At 35.4% G+C, this 19,386-nt stretch overlaps 1 protein-coding gene across 5 annotated transcripts in view; it reads right to left on the bottom strand.

Annotated features, from left to right (window-relative positions):
- The window catches only part of LOC142352222 (uncharacterized), a 67,872-nt gene extending 48,764 nt beyond the window's left edge, over positions 1–19,108 (bottom strand). The window contains exons 1-2 of one of the 5 annotated variants that reach the window (XM_075404663.1): positions 18,805–19,108; positions 4,796–4,869 (exon numbers count right to left, since the gene is read on the bottom strand). In XM_075404663.1, the coding sequence (XP_075260778.1) occupies positions 4,796–4,869; positions 18,805–18,996 (266 nt within the window). In that variant the 5' untranslated portion in view covers positions 18,997–19,108. Of the gene's footprint in view, positions 1–4,795; positions 4,870–5,408; positions 5,547–18,804 lie in introns of those variants that run through there. The other 4 variants (XM_075404664.1, XM_075404662.1, XM_075404665.1 and 1 more) reach the window with 4 other exon arrangements.
- Between the last annotated feature and the right edge of the window lie 278 nt (positions 19,109–19,386).

Here is a 19,386-nt window from a genome sequence, read left to right as displayed (position 1 = left end):
TTATCTTGTATATCACATACAACGCAATAGGATACAACTACCATGAAGCAAGCACGAAAATTTATTCAAACTTTTAACCAAGGCGACTTTTGTTGCAAAATGATACAATATTTTCCTTATTCAGGTGATAAAAAACCGACTGGAAAATAGAAGTGCCTAGGCATCAACGAACACTTCACAAGGTCCTTCTAAAATATAACGCAAATGTTTGCCCTGAGATAAACTCGATTCCTGAAAAATAAAAATACAGTCTGGACCTGGGAATAATCTTGTGGTGAAGGGTTTAAGTCTTCTCTATCCCGAGGTCGAGGAATTTGGTGCTCTTATCAGGTCATTCGCGATTCTCAAAATCTGTCATTGATTCCCAAATTTTGAAAAACAATGATCTCAGAAAATTTATTGAAGCAAACGCAGTGCAATGAAGACATAAATTAGCCACTTTCAATTCTGCCTGTAAACTGTTAAAGGACCATTACTCTCCAATCAGTACAGATTTCCATAAATAACAGACCTTTTTCGAGTTGATTCAACTAGCCTATAAAACTCGAATTTAAATTGAGCTCGAATTAAAAATTCAGCGTTCTCAACAACAGAAAACTAGCTAATTATTCAAACAACATTTTCAAAATGACGATGCTATGTGTTAAACCTGCTTATTTTATGTCAGCCATGTTTTCATTTTAAGCTCCTTGTAGAATAAAAAAGATGAAATCATTTTGTAGCCTCTAAACACTGCTATTGATTTTATCTATTGCCAAAAGGTATTTATTTGCAAGTTGAAAGGTCGAGCTGTTTTTAAATTGACTCGAAAACAGCTAGAGGAAAAGCAAAAAAAAACGATTTGGGGTTGAGGGTGAGAAGAGGTTTGAAATATTTGAAAAAATGTTTCTTTATAGAAATTTTATTCAAATATGTTAAGGAAAATTTTATTGTGTTATACAGTTTTGCTTAAAAACAATAATGATTTCAAATTTCAAAATCCAAAAACAAAAATCAAATAACAAAAACTCAAAAACATTTTTTCACACACAGCAACCATTTATCATTTCGTTTTCTTGTTTTTTCAATGTGCTTACAAAATGACCAAAAAAGAAATCTTTATTTAAAAAAACATAGAAAATGAAAAATTGGGGACAATGAATATACTCCTCTTTAATATTTAAAGTATTGTAAACTTTTGAAACGAAAGAGTACACTGTCGTCTTTGTTAACTTTATCCAAACGGATAACTGTAATAATCCTGAAGTTTTAAATAATAGAGAAATCAATTTTTCTAGAGAGTGAGAAGATCAAAAAAGCTGAAATTAATCCTTCCTTTTGTTGCTGGTTATTTGAGCCTAGTAAACCAAGCATTGAGTCTTCACATATACACTCCTATATTATAAACTATTTAATTCAACGCAAACCGTTAGGATCATTATTACAATTTTTTAGGTCAGATAAGAAAATGAACAAATGAACAGCATTTTTTAAAAACTAGCTTAGCAAATTTCTATGCATGGTTCTGCTAAAATTGTTACCCATATCCCATAGTTCATTGAATATTGGATCTGATAAAAAATCTAAGGTTTGACTGAATATGGAATACAAAAGCAACATAAAATCAAAATTTGGGGAAAAAATAACAATTTAATTCTGTTGATTGGTTGCGATGCCTCCAATGACTCTGAAACTTGAGTTCCTTAAACTGACTACAAATCTCAGTCCAAAAATTTGAAGAGATTAACAGCATAATTTTTCTACAATGAAAACAATTGGAAAATCAGAAGAATTTATTTAGAAGAGAGCAAAGTTATACCGTCTTGTGAATTTCTTTGCAAGTGTCCTCCACATATTAAACATGTCAACTGGTTTTTAACGGCAAGACTATGTCAGTGTTTTTTGAAGGGACATACAAATCAAAAGAGAAAAGAGAACCATCTGTGACCGAATAAAAATTTTTTCTACTAACTTAACCTCAGTTACCTCATTGGCAGTTGACCCTTCTGCTGTTTATTTGATTTGAAAATATTTTATTTAAGTCCTTTTAAAATCCAAATCAATAGATGTTCGTTTTTTTCCATTTCAATTAAAAAACAGCATTTTACTTGAATGGATTAGCAATCTTCTTCGTAATACCGCAAAAGACTATCAAGAGCATGGATGTCTAGTTACTTAAATGTTTACTTCGAATAAAAGCAATTGAGTGGATCACATAAATAGAAAAAGAACAAATAGTCAGTTGAATGGATCACGTATGGCAGATTTGTAACAGCCACTTTTAATAAAATATTATTACATTTGACTATTACTTATGAATAGAAATAAAACAGAAAAAAAGTTGACGACTTATTTCTTTTTCAAAACTGCTCCATTTTTTCAACTGATATTCATCTGACTTTAAAAGATACTTTCCTTGGTTGATCCAAAAATTGTTTAAACCATCAAAGGGTGTAGTGCACGAGCTTCATTTAATTGATATACAAAAGCGCCATCACTCGAAAAAAGATGAATTAAAGATGAACTTCATAAATTTTCTTTGCTTTATGTGAATAAAGAAAGATTAAATTCTTTGTCGAGTTAAACACATAAAGTGGGAAATTTTACAAATATACAGTACACCTAATGAATGAGTTAATAATAACTTGCAGCAAGGTTTTGCCAAAGAGATGAACTGTGACATACTCGTCAACTATTTCTCAAATGATTCATTATTTTCGATAATCGCAATAAAAAACTTTTCTCTGGACGTTGCATCAGATTTTATTATATCAGAGGCGACAAAATATAAAAACAAAAAACCGATTGATATTGTTTTTTGAGCTATTGATCCAATCATATCCAGTCGTTTCTTTGTTTGCTAATCTATTGTGTTATGGCATTTTGTTTCTATTTGATGAACAGACAAAACAGTCCCAGACAAAAGAGTCTTTTATTGCAAAAAGTCCCAGACAAAACATTGCCAGGCAAAATAGTCCGAAGAAAACAGGCAAAACAGTCCCGGACAGAACAGTCCCGCTCAAAGGGCTCGTTAAACAGATCAAAACGAAAGTGCAGCTTTGATCTTGAAAGAAAGCCTTGAAGTCCGAAAATCAAAATAAGCGTGGCGAAGAAGTAAGTGCTCTAGACGCACATTCGGAGGTCGCTGGTTCGAGCCTGAATGGAAAAAAATATAAAGTATATTTGCAAAAATCAAAAATTGAGGTTAAATCAGATCGGAAAGAGAAAAAAACTGGGAAAATTGTTTAAATCCGGAGAACCCAGGCATGAGTTGTCGTGAGACAAGGGAAATTGAAAAGCTACTTCATGATCGGATCGACATTTGGCGGTAATCAAATAAATTCTAGCGTAATTTTTAAAATTGAAAACTTTTGGTAGAAAATGAATGAATTGCTCCGGAAGAGAACAGAGTAGTTTTCGATAGCTCCCTTCTTTTTATCAGGAAGAGCGTACACGCGGTGCAAATTGACGCCGTCAACCGAAGCGTGGATTGTGTAGACCTGATTGAAGACGTTTGGAGCTGTTGAGAATGTCCCATCGCAAACCAGTCATCTGATTGCTCGAGCAAGGCAATGGCTGGCAAAGTCGCAAAAACAATAATTTTTTTCATCTTGAGGCCCGGAATCATAATACATGAAATTCTCACCACTATGTGCCATTTGTAATAAATCGAGAGTCTCAAATCCTTTCAGCGACGATGGCTCATTTGTGGACAATTTTGTTGGTGCTTTTTGCTAATTGTCATTTGGTTTGAGTTGTAAGCTGGAGTATTGGCTGCTGTTTCTCTATTGACGTCTTTTTGGGCAGCAATTTTCTTGGCGGGAGTCTTTTCAGCCATTGTTGCTCTGTCTTTCAACGCTGAGCAAAAATTTCTCTTTTTAATATCTGCTGGATCAAGTAAACGGCTATGAACTGTGATTACTTCGATTTGTTCATTGCGCAGCCTGACTTTGCCAAGGAATTTTGTAGTACAGCAGCGCCAAGAAGATGCGTAAGAAGATCTGTAAGTGGTCGATAGGAATAGCTTTCAAAGACGAGCAATTCCGATTTTTTGTTTGTCTGAATGAATTCCATAATAACAATTTACGTCACAATTATGACGCCAAACATCGTGAGGCACTCTTTTGTATTCTACCCAATTAAAATTAAACCTGTCATTGAGTTTAACAACTCGTTTTGCAATCACTTTTAATACTTTGATAATTTGATTCGGTTGGGCTAAATTGTCGGATTAACTTTCGTTAATTAACTTTCGAGTCAAAATCTGTAAAAGTGTGGGACTATTTTGTCTGGGACTGTTTTGTCTGGGACTGTTTTGCCCGGACACGTTCTATTTGTTTGCTATTCTGATTGCTGCAATTTATGTTGCAAATTATTATCTGTGTTTGTTAGATCAAAGAAACTTTTCCTCTCAGAAAAAAAGATTTTGATAAAATTGAGACGTATGTTGGAACATTGTGGGCACAATCTTCGCACAATCTCCCGCAATATGTCTTATTGAGAATTCAAACGAGTTCCTAGAATTCAATTGAGTTACGGGAATAAAAAAAACCAACTTGTCCAAAAAAACCAATTCAACTACAATATTGGTCTTCGATGCTGTCAAACTTTTTTTTAAATGTGATGCGGAAACACTTTTCTATGTAATCAGTTTCGTTTTTTTTTTTTGCATTTTGATGCTTATAATGCCCAAAGATATCAAATTATTACAGATAATTAATATGCGACATATATCGCACTTAATACCATGTCAACTAACTTGAATAAATTGTTGATAATTAAAATAACTATGAGAAAGCATTTAGTGGTAACTTACGTGGATACTGCCGTCCTGTATATTTTGATGATGACCAACACAATGCGAAACAGCTGACCCAACTTTCCCCTCGCCTGTGAACAAGTGAAACCCCATCAAATATTCAACCGGCTATTATTAATCACACAAAGACCAAGGTCCTTTTCTTATTCACACATAAGGAGAGATAAATTGATACATTAATCATGGAAAACAAAGAATGTTTGCCGTTCTAAACGCTCACTTTTTACTCAACTGCTTTGAAACTGCCAATCATTCGAAAAAAAAATCTCAAAACAAAAAAAATCGTTCAGCAACTAGGACCAAATAAATTGTACGCTTTAATCTTTACCGCCTTAATATGGACAGTTTAACAATCTATGAAAAAATTAAAAGTGGAGGAACGTGTTAATTATCCAAATAGGCATGATGTGGATTCTTTTTTTTGAGAGTCTGCTGCTCTTGGGTAATAGATTTTGCATAAACAAACAGAGCATTAACCCAGACTATAGTGGTGGGAAACTCAGCTTCATAGAAGCTCATAAGCTTCATTTTGGGCTGCTATAGAGTCCCGAATTCTAATGAAAACGGTTGAAATTTAGGAATCTGCTGAAAATAGAGTGATCAAACTAACCGTCCATGATACTTTGACTGACATGTCACTTTTGAGACCTATACTCATTCTGTTATACGATCTCATGACTCGAAAAGACTCTCTTTTGGAGCGTTCCGACAATGTCAACTTTGAATGAGGCATTCTTTATAATCAAAAAGAAACCACTTGAAGATAACTGATACGAGTTTATGGTTGAAAATTTCCGAAAAAGATAAAGTTATCAATTTTTGGATGTGTTCAGTAAAAGACGAAGCTTTAACGTAGAAGGATTTTTCATAAAACGTAAAAACACCTCAAAGTCGGTTCGTTTTGCGCTCAATTCCGCTCATGATAAAATTTTAACTTGATGGTAAGATGAGAGACGAATGAGCTTCCTCAGTAAATTAATAATAAAAGTTGAATTTGTTCTTTGTAGCGTCTGGCATTCAATCCATTTAGATGCGCAATATTGTGTTTTTTGTAGCGGTTGAAAGTGATTTTGGAGGAAACAGGCCAGGTGAGAAAAGTAACTTGAGAGACAACAAAGGAGGCTGCTGTTTTAAACCTTATTAGACTCATAAAGTGAACAAAAGAGACAAAAGCAAAACTGAATTTCGCTTTTCACATTTTAAATTCCTACCAAAGACCGTTTCTTCCCAATTCATACAGGAAGAAAAAAGATAGAAAAATAATATACTTATGCATTTCTTTTTTATGCAAACCATCTCCTGATGAACTCTTGTTTCGAAAATACTCCAAGGACAGCTAAAAACGTTTTCTGTGAATGAAATGAAAGGTCTAAAAGCTCACATAAAAACCTCTCAAAGTTTCTTCGTAAAACAACCAGACGTAACACAAACTGATTTGCAAAAATTTTAAATTTTTATTTAATTTTGTACAAGTGCAGGCAACTCAGATAAAAATTTAAGATTCCTACGCACAATTAAATCTGAAAAAATTTTTCAAATATAATTGTGCGTAGGAACTTTATACAATATGGCGGAAATATCTTTGGAGTGTACAAAAGAGGCGTCATTAGTAAACTCTGCGAAATTTGGAGTGAAATAAACGCTCCATTTTCTTGTCTTCTTGAAAAAATGTTTTAGCTTCAATTTTTTGAGCTTTCTCAATTTATACCTTTGAACTCCATTAAACATTGCTATCAATTATTTTTGTTCCGACCCCACTTGGGGGACTATATACTCAAATGGGTTCTTTTATGTTGAGACAATTTTGGCCAATCGATATATTCACCCTAGAGAGTTGTGAGTGGTATCGTTAAAAAAGCCCATCCAGCGTAGGACATGGAATTAAAAAGATTTTTTGAATTTCGTTTTTTAGAGCAGAGAAATGTTAGTGGTATCATAAATAAGCTCGTCCAGAATTCGAAATTTAAAAATATTTTAGGATTTCTTTTTTTCGAGGGGTTATCGAGAATTAAATTTTGAGTGAACACGGGATATTTGGCTTGATTTTGTGCACTTTTAGTGTAATTTTACTTCAAATTAACATTTTTTTCTATGAAAATACAAATTCAAAACTATATGCCAAAAGATGAGTTTCTGTAATTTTAAATGAATTTTTGGTTTTCTTTATGAGGCTTTATTCAGCTTTAGGAGTCCTCTGGCAGAGTCGCTTTGACTAAAAGGGCAATATTTTGTCCTTAAGTGAACCTATCTAGCGCTTTGAATGGACAGAAAATGGTTGTTAAGATTTCAAAATCAATGTTTTGAAAAGATATTTTTAATATTAACCGAAAATAAAGTTATTTTCATGATCTGTAAGTCAGTCAAAACAATGACAGGACCCTCTTTGGTTCTACTAAAACCAAAAAGAACCGAATTAGCGGTTTTATGTTCTAACAATTGGCTACATGATTTCAATGCCACAAGATTTCAAAAAAAAATTAGATATTTTCCTATTACTAGTTTCTCTTGAAATCTTATCAGTATTCTGATGTTGATAGCTACCATTAGCTTAGAAAAGACCTTCAACGGATCAGAGATAAAGTTTTAACAGAAAATATTATGGTTCAAATGGCTTCGACAATTTCTCCTTGCTCTTTTCTACAGAATTTTTGAGTTTTGCCTGTATTTGTTATTGTTTTCATAGTCATTGTATTTAGTCAAGCATGTTAATTTTTTGAAGTTATATTATTTAACAAAGAACGTCATTACTGTTAAAAATTAAATTTAAAATCAAAAAATTTTCTCTGAAAAGATGAAAGACTTCGCCGCCTTTATCGCTCAATTTTTTTTTGAGTTTTCTGTTTTGCCTACTTTTTTTTTCTTAGGTAGCCGTAAAGTTCTCACCGTTCTCATAAGCATGTAATTGAGGATTGGATAAATGATTTTACTTTGTTGTTCGTTTCGTCAACTTGTAACTTGATGTCATCACTGAGAGTTCTTATTTTATTCCTTGTATTACAAAAATTTAACATGTCTACTGATATTCTGTTGTATTTAGTTGTTTTGTTTGTCAGACTATATGCGTTTTCATAAAAACTTTGTGAGTGGTGTATTTGTGTTTCTGCTTCTCTTTTTGTAGCACATTCGCGTAATAACAGATGCCAATGTTTTTCAAATGTGGCCAATACAAACTTATTTAATCTTCCATTTCATTTTTAGCTGAGTAAGTATATAAAAAAACTGAAATTAGAATATATAATATTGAGATACTAGCTAGATATTTCAATTGCTTCAATAATTTGTGTTTTCGCAAATTGTTTCTAAATTTTTGGGTTTTCTCGGCATCTCTGGTCCGTTCGTATGGCGTACTCTATCTAAAGACAGGTCCCATTGTTTTTATAGTGACTCGTTTACCTTTACCATGAATTTTTTCGCTATAAACTAATGATTCTTAAGATCTTTGAAGTTATTTTGTTTAAAAATGATTACTGATATTTTGAATTTCTCCTCATTATTTCTTCTCTTTGTCGACTTGTTAACTAGTCCCAAAAATAGGACTAAAATTAACTGTAAGTGTTCAAATGATAGTAAAAAAACATGTAGTCTCTGCAAAAAGTCAACCAAAGGTTTAATGTTGCGATAACATAACGTTATTCAATGATTAAGTACGTCCCTCGAGAAGATCGTAAATGGCCATATTTCTCATCCTTCCATTTCGTTCTAAACTCCGTCTATAGCAGAACAGCGCCCCTAGTAGAACTCAAACACAATTCAGAGAAAAAACAGGGGTATAAAAATTCTTTTGGCATCGAACAATTTTTCTCCCAAGCCCAAACTGAAAGTTTCATAGCAACTTGTTATCGTGTTTTTTTTTCGTGTTTTTTTGTTGTTTTTCTAGTGCATTTTTGTTTTTCTCTTGTTTTTTGGCAGTTCCTGCCATCAGTTTTTTTTTTCGTTTTTCTGGCCTGTTTTCCTGTTTTTGGACACGCCGTGCTTGTATTTTTTTGAGTGCCTAATGTTCAGTTTCTCTCTCTCTCTCTCTCTCTCTCTTTCTCTTTGGCACACCGTACCTTGCGGTTTTTTTCGTGTTTTTTTGTTGTTTTTCTAGTGCATTTTTGTTTTTCTCTTGTTTTTTGGCACTTCGTGCCATCAATTTTTTTTCGTTTTTCTGGCCTGTTTTCCTGTTTTTGGACACGCCGTACTTGTATTTTTTTGAGTGCCTACTGTTCAGTTTCTCTCTCTCTCTCTCTCTCTCTCTCTCTCTCTCTCTCTCTCTCTTTGGCACACCGTGCCTTGTGGTTTTTTGTCGTGTTTTTTTGTTGTTTTTCTAGTGCAGTTTTGTTTTTCTCTTATTTTTTGGCACTCCGTGCCATCATTTTTTTCGTTTTTCTGGCCTGTTTTCCTGTTTTGGGCACGTCGTGCTTGTAGTTTTTTTTTGAATGCCTAATGTCCAGATTTTCCTCTGTGTTATAGCAAGTCTTCAACCCAACTGCAGCCCAGCTTCAACCCAAGTACAACCCAAGAAAATCAAGAAAATCAAGAAAAAGAACATCAAGAAACAGAAAGGTTGAAAAAAAAATTGAAATAAAAGAGATCGAAGATGGAAGGGTTTCTTTGCTGATGCCTTAGATTAATAATTGTCTGGTGATAATCATTATTCCGCTTTTTTGTCGATGCCCAAAATATGTGTACATTCAAATATTGCGACGTTTTATATTTTTTTCGAGCACTTTATGACGTTTCGCTCGTGATTTTTAGCTGTAGGAAGTACTTAAAAAAAGGGTTATCTTGTAAGATTCTGGCAGAAAAAATGGCTATCTTGTAAGATTCTGGCAGAAAAATGGTTATCTTGCAAGTTTCTGGCAGAATGAATGGTTATCTTGCAAGATTCTGGCAGAAAAATGGTTATCTTGCAAAATTCTGACGAAAAATGGTTATCTTGCAAGATTCTGGCAGAAAAATGGTTATCTTGCAAGATTCTGGCAGAAAAATGGTTATCTTGCAAGATTCTGGCAGAAATCTTGCAAGATAACCATTCGAAATCGACTGGGGAAGCTAGCACTTAACCGGATCAATCGATTTTCTTCCAATTACAAAATATCATTTGAACCATCATCACCTGAACGGGTTAGTCGGCTCAGTCAAATTGTCAAAGCGGCTCCAAATATTGGAAGGAATGGAAGAGACAAAAAAGGGAGCGCCCAAGAAGCATAGGATTGATAGAGTTTAATTTTTCTGCGGTTAGTTTGAAGTCTTTTTTGACAGTGAATTTTTTTTCTGGTAGTTGAACCTGATATCTGGACTTAGCTCGAACGAAATTTTTATTAGAGGAAAAACAGCCCGAAAAATCGTAAAGCCTTTCTTCAAACAAAGACAACGAGAGAAATCAAATTAACTCTGTCTTAGAAAAAGCCTCAGTAGGACGAAAAATTATTGGTCTGCTATTTTTAACAAATTTTCAACCGACACTACAATGGAGCTCCATTTGACCAATTCTAAAGATCGAAAAAATAAATGTTGCGCTAATTTTGGTCTCTCGTATTTTACCTTTGCCCGAGACAACACAGATATGAAGCGCTATCAAAGGTCTAAAGCACTGTTGGGAAGAGTTGCAGAAAGTCTTAAAACAGACGGCTGCAGAAAACGACGATAAGAAAAGGTTTCCTAATGGAGCAACCAGTGTTGGCGATACCCAAAACAGCTTCCCAAAAATCGCCGGCACATAATTGGAGGCTGTTTTGCAAAAAAGCGTTGTCGCAAAAGCGAAGAGCCATGAGTTTGGCAGTTCGACGTCCGTGAGTTCAACATGAGCAAAGCAGATATCACTGGAAACACATCCTCATCAACAGATCTAATGCCTGCAACATAAGCATACCAAAACTCTCATCAAAATTAGTAGCACAATCTCCACAAACTTCAGCACCACAAACCCCACCAGCACCAGAACAACAAAACCAATCACCATCAGCTAAACAAATCCCATCAACCAAGGCGGAACAAAACACATGAACATGAACGCTACTTGCACCACAGGAGACAAATGAGCCGCAAATCACGAGAATTTCATTTTACAAACCCAAAACTGCTTGAAAAATGCATAACAACATTCTATGAGACATGTGCTACCATGGAGCTCTTACTATATTCAGTCAGCAAATCGGTTAAATGGTTGTTTAAACTGTTGAGGGTGCATTTTACAACTCCATTTCAAATCCCTATTAGAAGTAAATTCTTCGTTTGGCCTTGCTTCTCTTTTCCAGTTTGGATGTCGCCTATTTCTACACGGAAACTTGTCATACAGATTTGGTCACTGTATTCCGAGTAGATTTGCGGTGCCAAATTACAGAGTTTATCGATTAGATTTATTAACTATTTCGCGGAGCGAATTCAATATTAATTTTGTAATTTATTAATCGAATTTTCAGAGTGCAGAGAATACGTAAAATTGGTGGCACGAAATTAGCTCTGTCAACTAGACTCATATTTCGCGTTACGAAATAAAGATTAGAATTGTTCGATACGAACTCGCGCTTTAGCGGAGCGGATTTCAATTAAAAGAGAGACAACTGAATTTGAATTAGGAAAGATGAAATATGAGGAAATTAAAGTTAACTAAATCTGCACAACAATTTGATCACAACAAAATATCTCTAAACGCGGCAACTCAAATCACAAGACTTCATGAACAGACAGGGTTTTCAGACACAGGATGTAAACAAATTAAAGAAACGTGAAATATGAAGATTTGATCTTCAAACTAGAATTTGGAAATGAACTTGAACTCAATGATAAACAAAATGAACTAAATTAAGATTAAATTAAGTTAAATAGATTTGGTATATCCAAATCAATAGCCCCTTTTGACACAATGTTCTACTATACCACATTTCCCCCTCAACAAAATAAACGACGAAGTAGTTTATCAGAAAATTAATAACATATGTACTGATTACTATAAATAATACTATAATGTTTTTGCAAGCTTTAATCTGTATCACTTTCATATAATCTCTCTGCCTCTCCGACTGTCATTGACGTCTCTGGGCCCTCATAATTGGGTGAAATGTAATACTGAGTCGGATACGTCTGTACAGGAGAACATGGCCCCACTGTAAAATCTGTTTCTACATGCTGACTTTGAGTGGCAGCGTTCTTAACTGATGTAACAATCGATTTATTCTGTATTTGTGTCTATTTTAGTAGTTGTCTTCGTTTACTTCGCAAAGGTGCAGTGGAGCTCGAAGTTGTTGGTGGACAGGTTTGGACGGATGCCAATGACTCGTATGATTCCGTGATTGACGGAAAAGATCGTTTTCTCTTTAATGGCTGTAGTGCTGCTGTTGCTTTGGTGGCAGCTTTCCTTTTTGGCCTCGTTGGGGGCTCCGCAATTACAATCGATGTCAAGGGCAGCTCCATTGGCGGCGCGAAATCACATATGTCATCAGTAGGTGGCTGTGGCGGTGTTGTTATGACTGTTCTTTTGGGTTTCGTTGGCATGCGTACTCTGAGCGCTCTTGTGACGTTTGAATGAATTGAGGATACCGCAATAGCGTTGTGGGCTATCTTCCTATGCTTCATTTTTTTGTTTCCCTCTAACTCTTTCTCGCCTCTTTCGCGTGTTGATTTATGAGGTCTTCTATTGTTTTTCCGGAGGGTATTTTGGGCCTCCTATTGGCATACATTTGTGTTCAGTTTGGTGTTCCGCTTTCGTTCCGAATTTCGCCAAACCTGAATTGCGGATTGTGACGTCTCTTTTTCCGGGTTCTTTTATATCAGAAGTATATGTGTCCGTTTTTACCACTGAAGAACCTGGCGCCAAAACCTCGTACAGTCCATGTAGACTTTTCTTTTTTGGTTTCTTTTTGGCTAATTTGACTGCTAGGGAAGTTTCTGTCCGCGGTACTGGCAAACCGACCTCAGGATGAGAAATCGTTCTGGACTCTTTTTCTGGATCTGCGATCCATCTTCTAGCTGCATCTTTGCTCAGTTCGTCCCTGTTATGTTCTAATTCCGTGTCGCTTCTGGCTTCTACGTCCCAGTTTTCTTCCAAAATGAGTTCGTCCCAACGGACTGTCTCCAAATCGATTTTAACAAAGGGATTGCACTTTGCCGTCTTTGTAACTATGTCCCGATGTATGTACGGCCACCATGCATGTGTCGCCGTATCTGTCATCCCCCAACTTCCTGGGTGGGTTGCATGAATGGCTTCCACGTACGTATCCTTGATCGAGTTCGGGATGGCTATTCTTTCATCGATGCACACGCATCCATTCTTGACGTGCAAATCCTTACAAAAAGAATAGAGATATGGTGAAATCTGTTTGCTTTGATCCTCGTATTCCGTCAGGATGCAATCTCTTATTTCTTTGAGGATCGCGTCCTTGGTGGTTAGACTGGCCATCAATGTGCTGGAGAACATTTTTGATAGTGCAAAATTGAAGGCATCTGTATACAGATAGTCGGTTGAAGGTGTCGTGACTGTCGTAGTATCAGTATTTGGAGTACAGGGTGTTGCTTGCACTGCAGGAGCCGTTGATGGTCCTGCCTCATTGGCAAATCTAACTTTGGAGGGTGTCGATTGTTTTACTTGCATCAGGGTTTCTTCATCAGAGTTCGACATCATGAGGACACTGTTGAAATTGTCAGCGATTCGTTCGAAATTATTCAATTTATTGGGCAACTTATCAGTAGAGCGGTTCAAGGCAAAAATCGAGTGAGGAATGTTTACTGTCTCGATTTGGAGATTAGAATTTGAGTTATTTGTTTCTAATCTGCTAATCGAATTATCATTCTCCGTAATTGCAGAATATTCTGGATTTCGCGGTGCGAATTCACTACGTAATTTGCTATTGGAATTTGGAGTATTTGAGGCTGGTTTTATAAGCGGATTTCGCGCTGCAAAATCGACGTAATTTTCAGCATTTCATAAGAAGCGTTTCAAGCTGCGCTTAATCACATCCAATTTAGCAACTATGAATTGCTCGTCATAAGCAGATATATTAACGGTTTTTGTTGTGGGTCACAAGAGATATAGTCAACTAATCCCAGTTTTGAACCAGGAAGATGATCGATCGTAAAAGCAAAAAGTAGTAGTCGATCTACCCAACGTGTTAGTCGACTATTGTAATATTTATTTGCTCTTTTTTCACTCATGATCGAAAGCAAAGCCCTATGATCAGATATTACAGTGAATGGCTTGTCGTAAAAATAATATTTGAAGGGTTCAATAGACCAGACAACACCCAATAGCTCGAGCTCATTGATGCATATCTATCTTCCACAGAATTCAGAAATCGCGATGCAAATGCCACGGTGTGCCAACCATTTGGAGTTAGTTGTTCTAATGCGCAACCCAAGCCTTTTCGAAATGCGTCACATTTTATACGTGTTTCTAAGTCCGGATTAAAATGCTTGTTTTTGGTTGTTTCGGCAATCTTCTCTTTTATCAATTTGAATTGTTTCTCATGTTCATCCGTCCAAATAAATTTTGTATTTTTCTTAAGTAGAGGTCTAAGTGGATAACATAATTGCAACAAATTCGGAATAAATTTGCCCAGATGATGAACTAATCCCATAAAGGATCTCATTTTTTGAGATTTGAGGGTGAGGATAATTTTTCGATTGCATCTGTTTTATTCGACAATGTTGTTATGCCTGTTTGAGTTATGCTATGTCCAAGCCATTCAATTTTATCTTTTGCAAAATAACATTTCGTAAAATTTATTCGAAGATTTTCTTGATCTAGTTTTATCAAACATTTCCGAACAAGATCGAGATGTTGTTCTATTCCTCCTCTACTCACTATCAGTATATCGTCCAAAAAACAGAATGTATTGTTTAAGCCAACGAGGGTAAAATCTATTCCTTTTTAAAATTCGGGTGGCATATCCGTAAGACCGTAAAATCCCGTTTTAAAACGATATGTTCCGGTCATATCTCCGCTTACAAGATTGAAGTTACAATGGTGGGCCGTATCACTATGTAATTTTAATTGACTGTAAGCGTACTGCAAATCGAGAGTCGTAAAATAAGCCGTCTTTTGCGGCGCGGTTGACAGTGTTTGTGAGATCGTTTGGATTAGGGAATGCATATTCGGCATTTGATATTTGTTTTGTGGATAGCTTTTTTCAGGATTTTGGAATCTAAAGCTATTTTCATTGATTGATCCTTTTTGACTGTAATGACTATCGGAGATAAGAAAAATTGATCAGAGCAATTCAATAGTTTTTCGATATGTCCTTCATTCAACAATTTTTCAAGTTCGATTTTTAATTTTGGTTGGAAATGAATAGGCACTTACCTCCCTTTTTGATGTGTAACTCGATACTTTTTATGAAATTTTGAATTGACGGTATGGTGCTTCGATTTTCCTATTCGTGAGATTAGTTCAGGAAATCTTTTGCCAGTGATTTTTTTATTGCACAGTTTGTTTCTATGTTTTTGATTTCTGTATTTGGGCAAAGTTTCTGTGAATCTGTTATTCCCAATTGATCAAACAGGTCCCGTCCAAGGAGGGGTCGAAATCCGTCTCCTACTACCGTGATTTTGCTTTATGAATTTTCCAGTCATTACAACGAACTGGCGTTTTTAAAGTTCCTAGGGTTTCAACTATATGGTTCGAAAAAGACTTTAATTCGAGTGGTTTTTTCTCTGACCAATGTGATTGCGCAAAATTAAGCATTATTTCTTTTGCTAGTGACTTATTAATAATAGTACAACCACTACCAGAATTGAGAAGCAAATTACAGTCTGTATTTCCAATCGTTATTGTCTTATTTTGCAGTGAAATAGGAAGTGTGCTGACTTTTTCTACCGTTGCAACGTAATTATCGTCTGAAGAATCGTAATCGGAGTTGAATTGTTCGTTATAGTTTACATAATTAACGTTTTGATTTTCAGAATTCGTATTTTGTTCTGTATTTTCAGCAGTTTCTACATTATTAATGCGACTACCTTGTCGAGAATTTCGTGTAATATTGAGCTTTTTCCGACATACCTTTGCAAAGTGGTTAGACAAACCGCAATGATTGCATCTCTTACCCAGTGCAGGGCAAACTTGGCGGTGCGTTGTTGTTCAAGCCTGACCACATCCTCTACATTGACCAATCGGTGCTCGATTGACTGCTACCCTGCCTGTCGGATTTCAACGTGCACTCGATTGTAGGATTGTATTGCATTTATTGTATTGTTAGCTGCGCTGTTACTGTTGCTTGATGAAATCCGTTGTTGACTTTGATTGCCCATCTCCATATTTACAGCTATGCTGAGTGCTCTCTCTGGGTCATCTGTGTCACGCAGAAGTTCACGTTGAATGTCGTCGTCCAACATGTTTGTGATGAGGATGTCTCTGATTATTACCTCTTCTCGGTTTTCGAAGTCGCAATTTTCCACCAATTCTTTCAGTATACTGTAGAATTGTTCTACCATTTCGCCTTTTTTCTGCTTTCTTGAGAAAAACACATATTGATCAAAAGTGATATTTCTTGGACGAATGAATGCTATCTCCATCATCTCCCAGAGCTTGAGGGTGATGAGATCGTATATATTGTCATGAGGGAATTTTTGTGTTAGAAGACGTCGTCCCTCTGTTCCGATACTAAGGTACGAAAGCGAGACACATTTTTGGTCATAAATGTTCCATACAGAACGCCTGCCTCCATCAGTTTTTGGCATTTCAAGTCCCATTGAAGTTTCAATTGACTATTCCTTATTTGACAATCTCTTTCTGTGTCTTCCGTTGCATCTTCAATAGCCATCTCATACTTCGGTTCAGCTGGTAGTCGGACAGTTGTTGGTTTTGGTTGTAGGAGCGTATCTAGTGTAATGTTTTCTCGAGCGAGAATAGCAAGTTTTACATGTATGCGCCACTTTTCCAATCTTATTGGAGGATCCGAACTAGGACGTTCCCAAAATGGTTCTATCAATAGCGGCGTTTACCGAGATTCACGAGCTGGCTGCGCCATGTCATACAGATTTGGTTACTGTATTGCGAGTAGATTTGCGGTGCCAAATTACAGAGTTTATCGATTAGATTTATTGGCTATTTCGCGGAGCGAATTCAGTATTAATTTTGTAAATCATTAATCCAATTTTCAGAGTGCAGAGAATACGTAAAATTGGTGGCACGAAATTGGCTTTGTCAACTAGACTCATATTTCGCGTTACGAAACAAAGATTAGAATTGTTCGATACGAACTAGCGCTTTAGTGGAGCGGATTTCAATTAAAAGAGAGACAACTGAATTTGAATTAGGAAAGATGAAATATGAGGAAATTAAAGTTTACTAAATCCGCACAACAATTTGATCACAACAAAATATCTCTAAACGCGGCAACTCAAATCACAAGACTTCATGAACAGACAGGGTTTTCAGACACAGGATGTAAACAAATTAAAGAAACGTGAAATATGAAGATTTGATCTTCAAACTAGAATTTGGAAATGAACTTAAACTAAATGATAAACAAAATGAACTAAACTAAGATTAACTTAATTTAAATAGATTTGGTATATCCAAATCAATAGCCCCTTTCGACACAATGTTCTACTATACCACAAAACTATTAGGAAAGCTGGTTGACATCTCCTGGTAATCATACGAGGATCTTATATGATGCAAAGCAGATCGTAACGTTTTTTTTTCAGTAGGAACCTTGCCTGGAGCCAAGGAATTCAATGTTAATCCTATAGCTATTACTTTCAGACAAAAGGCTCAAATATTGCTTAGCAGCTTTGAAAAAAAATTGGCTGACTTTTTGTTTCAGTTGCATGAAATCATATACATTTTATAATAAAACTCAGTGAAAACCTTAGCAACAGCCTGCTCTGTGTTCAATTTTTACAAATGGTTTTTCGGTTTTTAACAACTGATACAGCTGAAAAGAGCGCATTCACCGTTTAATAAAATTTTGTATGATAATTGTTTTTTACCTGGGAAAGCGTAAAGTTCATATATGACCTTGTATAATTGCCGATATTAATTTTTGAGCTTTAATGATTATCACGCAGGAAAACGAGAGACAACAGAGAGGCATCATTACTGCATATGAACAAAAAGTTGCCTGAATTTCATTTTTATCTGTGTGTTAAGATTCACAGGTAAATAAACTAGGCTGATTTACATTTAAAAAAAAGATACAGAACCAGATGACAAAAACAGAAAGAACTCTATTCTCTTATTCGTTGAGAAGCTTCTTACTTATTCTTTTGTTGTCCGACGGGTCAAGGTTTTTTTCAGCCATGCTCAGTCCCAGAACTGACTCGATCTAAGAGTAAGACAGCAGAACAGTCGTTCAGCCTCTTTTTAGCAAATATGAATTGAGTTCCGATGGCTCACTTGGACATTTTGTAAAGTGTTGTATTGGAAATTAGTGGAAAATGATTTTTTTGTTTATTAGATAATAAATTACAAAGAATACACAAATATAGCCCGAAAAAAAATCAAAATTTGTTTATTATATGGACTAGAGAAATTTTTCAACATATAAATAACAATTTCATGTCCGCATTCATTTGTATTTTTACCGATTGGTTCATAAATTATCATGCAGCAAAAATAGTTGAGATGTCAAGGCATAGAAGAAATCTTTGGATATAATTCACAATCTTGCCATGTCGCCAGGTTTATTGTGCTCAGAGCACCGATTTTCTTTTTTTCGTGCAATATCTCGTCATGTTGAAATATTGCACGAAAAAGGAGAATCGTTGCTTTAAAACTGCAACAGGTTTAGCCTTTATTTCAGTTGATATTTTTAAAAGTCGTAGTACACTTTTCAGTAAAGAAAAGTTTTGGTAGAAACTATTTTGTACTTGATTTACGTTTTTTTTCTAAAATCCACTATAGTCCTGTTTTGAAAAAAAATAGGAAGCTTTCTAAGGTACCAGCCAGTTATCAAACTTCTATCATCATAAAATTTTGAAAGAGAATATATTCGACAAATTGAATGTAATTTTGCATAGCTTGGTTTTCAAATCTTTGAAGAGTGGCCGAATTCTTTCAGTCATTATTTGATTCATTTTATCCATACCATACTCATCCTTTCTTCGTGTGAGACCCAATGCAGTGCATCTCCACTCAGAAATTGGGGTTTGTTATCGACTGTTTGTCCCACTCCACAAACTTCACCCCCCTTTTCCACCTTTTCCTCGTCTTTTTCCCAGAAATCTTCACAGCTCTCTTTGCTGTTTTCGTCTGCTTTTGCCTCAGTGCTGCCCTCCATCTTTTAATTTCTCCGCCAGGTGCCAATAAAAGTAAACAAAAATAATGGAAAATTCAATATGGAACAAAAGCAGTGCCGTGTTTAAGCTGCGATTGTGTTCAACTGATTAATTTTGGATTAAGCCAAAATCGCGGTTTTTTCCAAAACTGGACCGAAAGTGCTCAAAATTAAATAAATTTCCTTAAAAAATAGAAATTAAAGGAAAGATGAAGGTGTAGCAGTGTTTAACAAAAAATATTCAAATCGGATAAGGAATTGAATTACTTTCATTTGGTAATGCGATTATTAATTGTATTTTGAATACGTAATGACCGAATCGCAGCCAAAGCATGAAACAAACCAAAGATAGAGCTTTCATGTAAATTTTGAGACATTATATATTCACCCATT

This window comes from Convolutriloba macropyga, chromosome 13 (assembly GCF_964194025.1).
Source record: "Convolutriloba macropyga chromosome 13, txConMacr16.3, whole genome shotgun sequence".
NCBI classification, from domain to species: domain Eukaryota; kingdom Metazoa; phylum Xenacoelomorpha; order Acoela; family Convolutidae; genus Convolutriloba; species Convolutriloba macropyga.
Note: the sequence above shows the minus strand (reverse complement) of the source record. Positions and strands in the feature narration are given on the sequence as shown.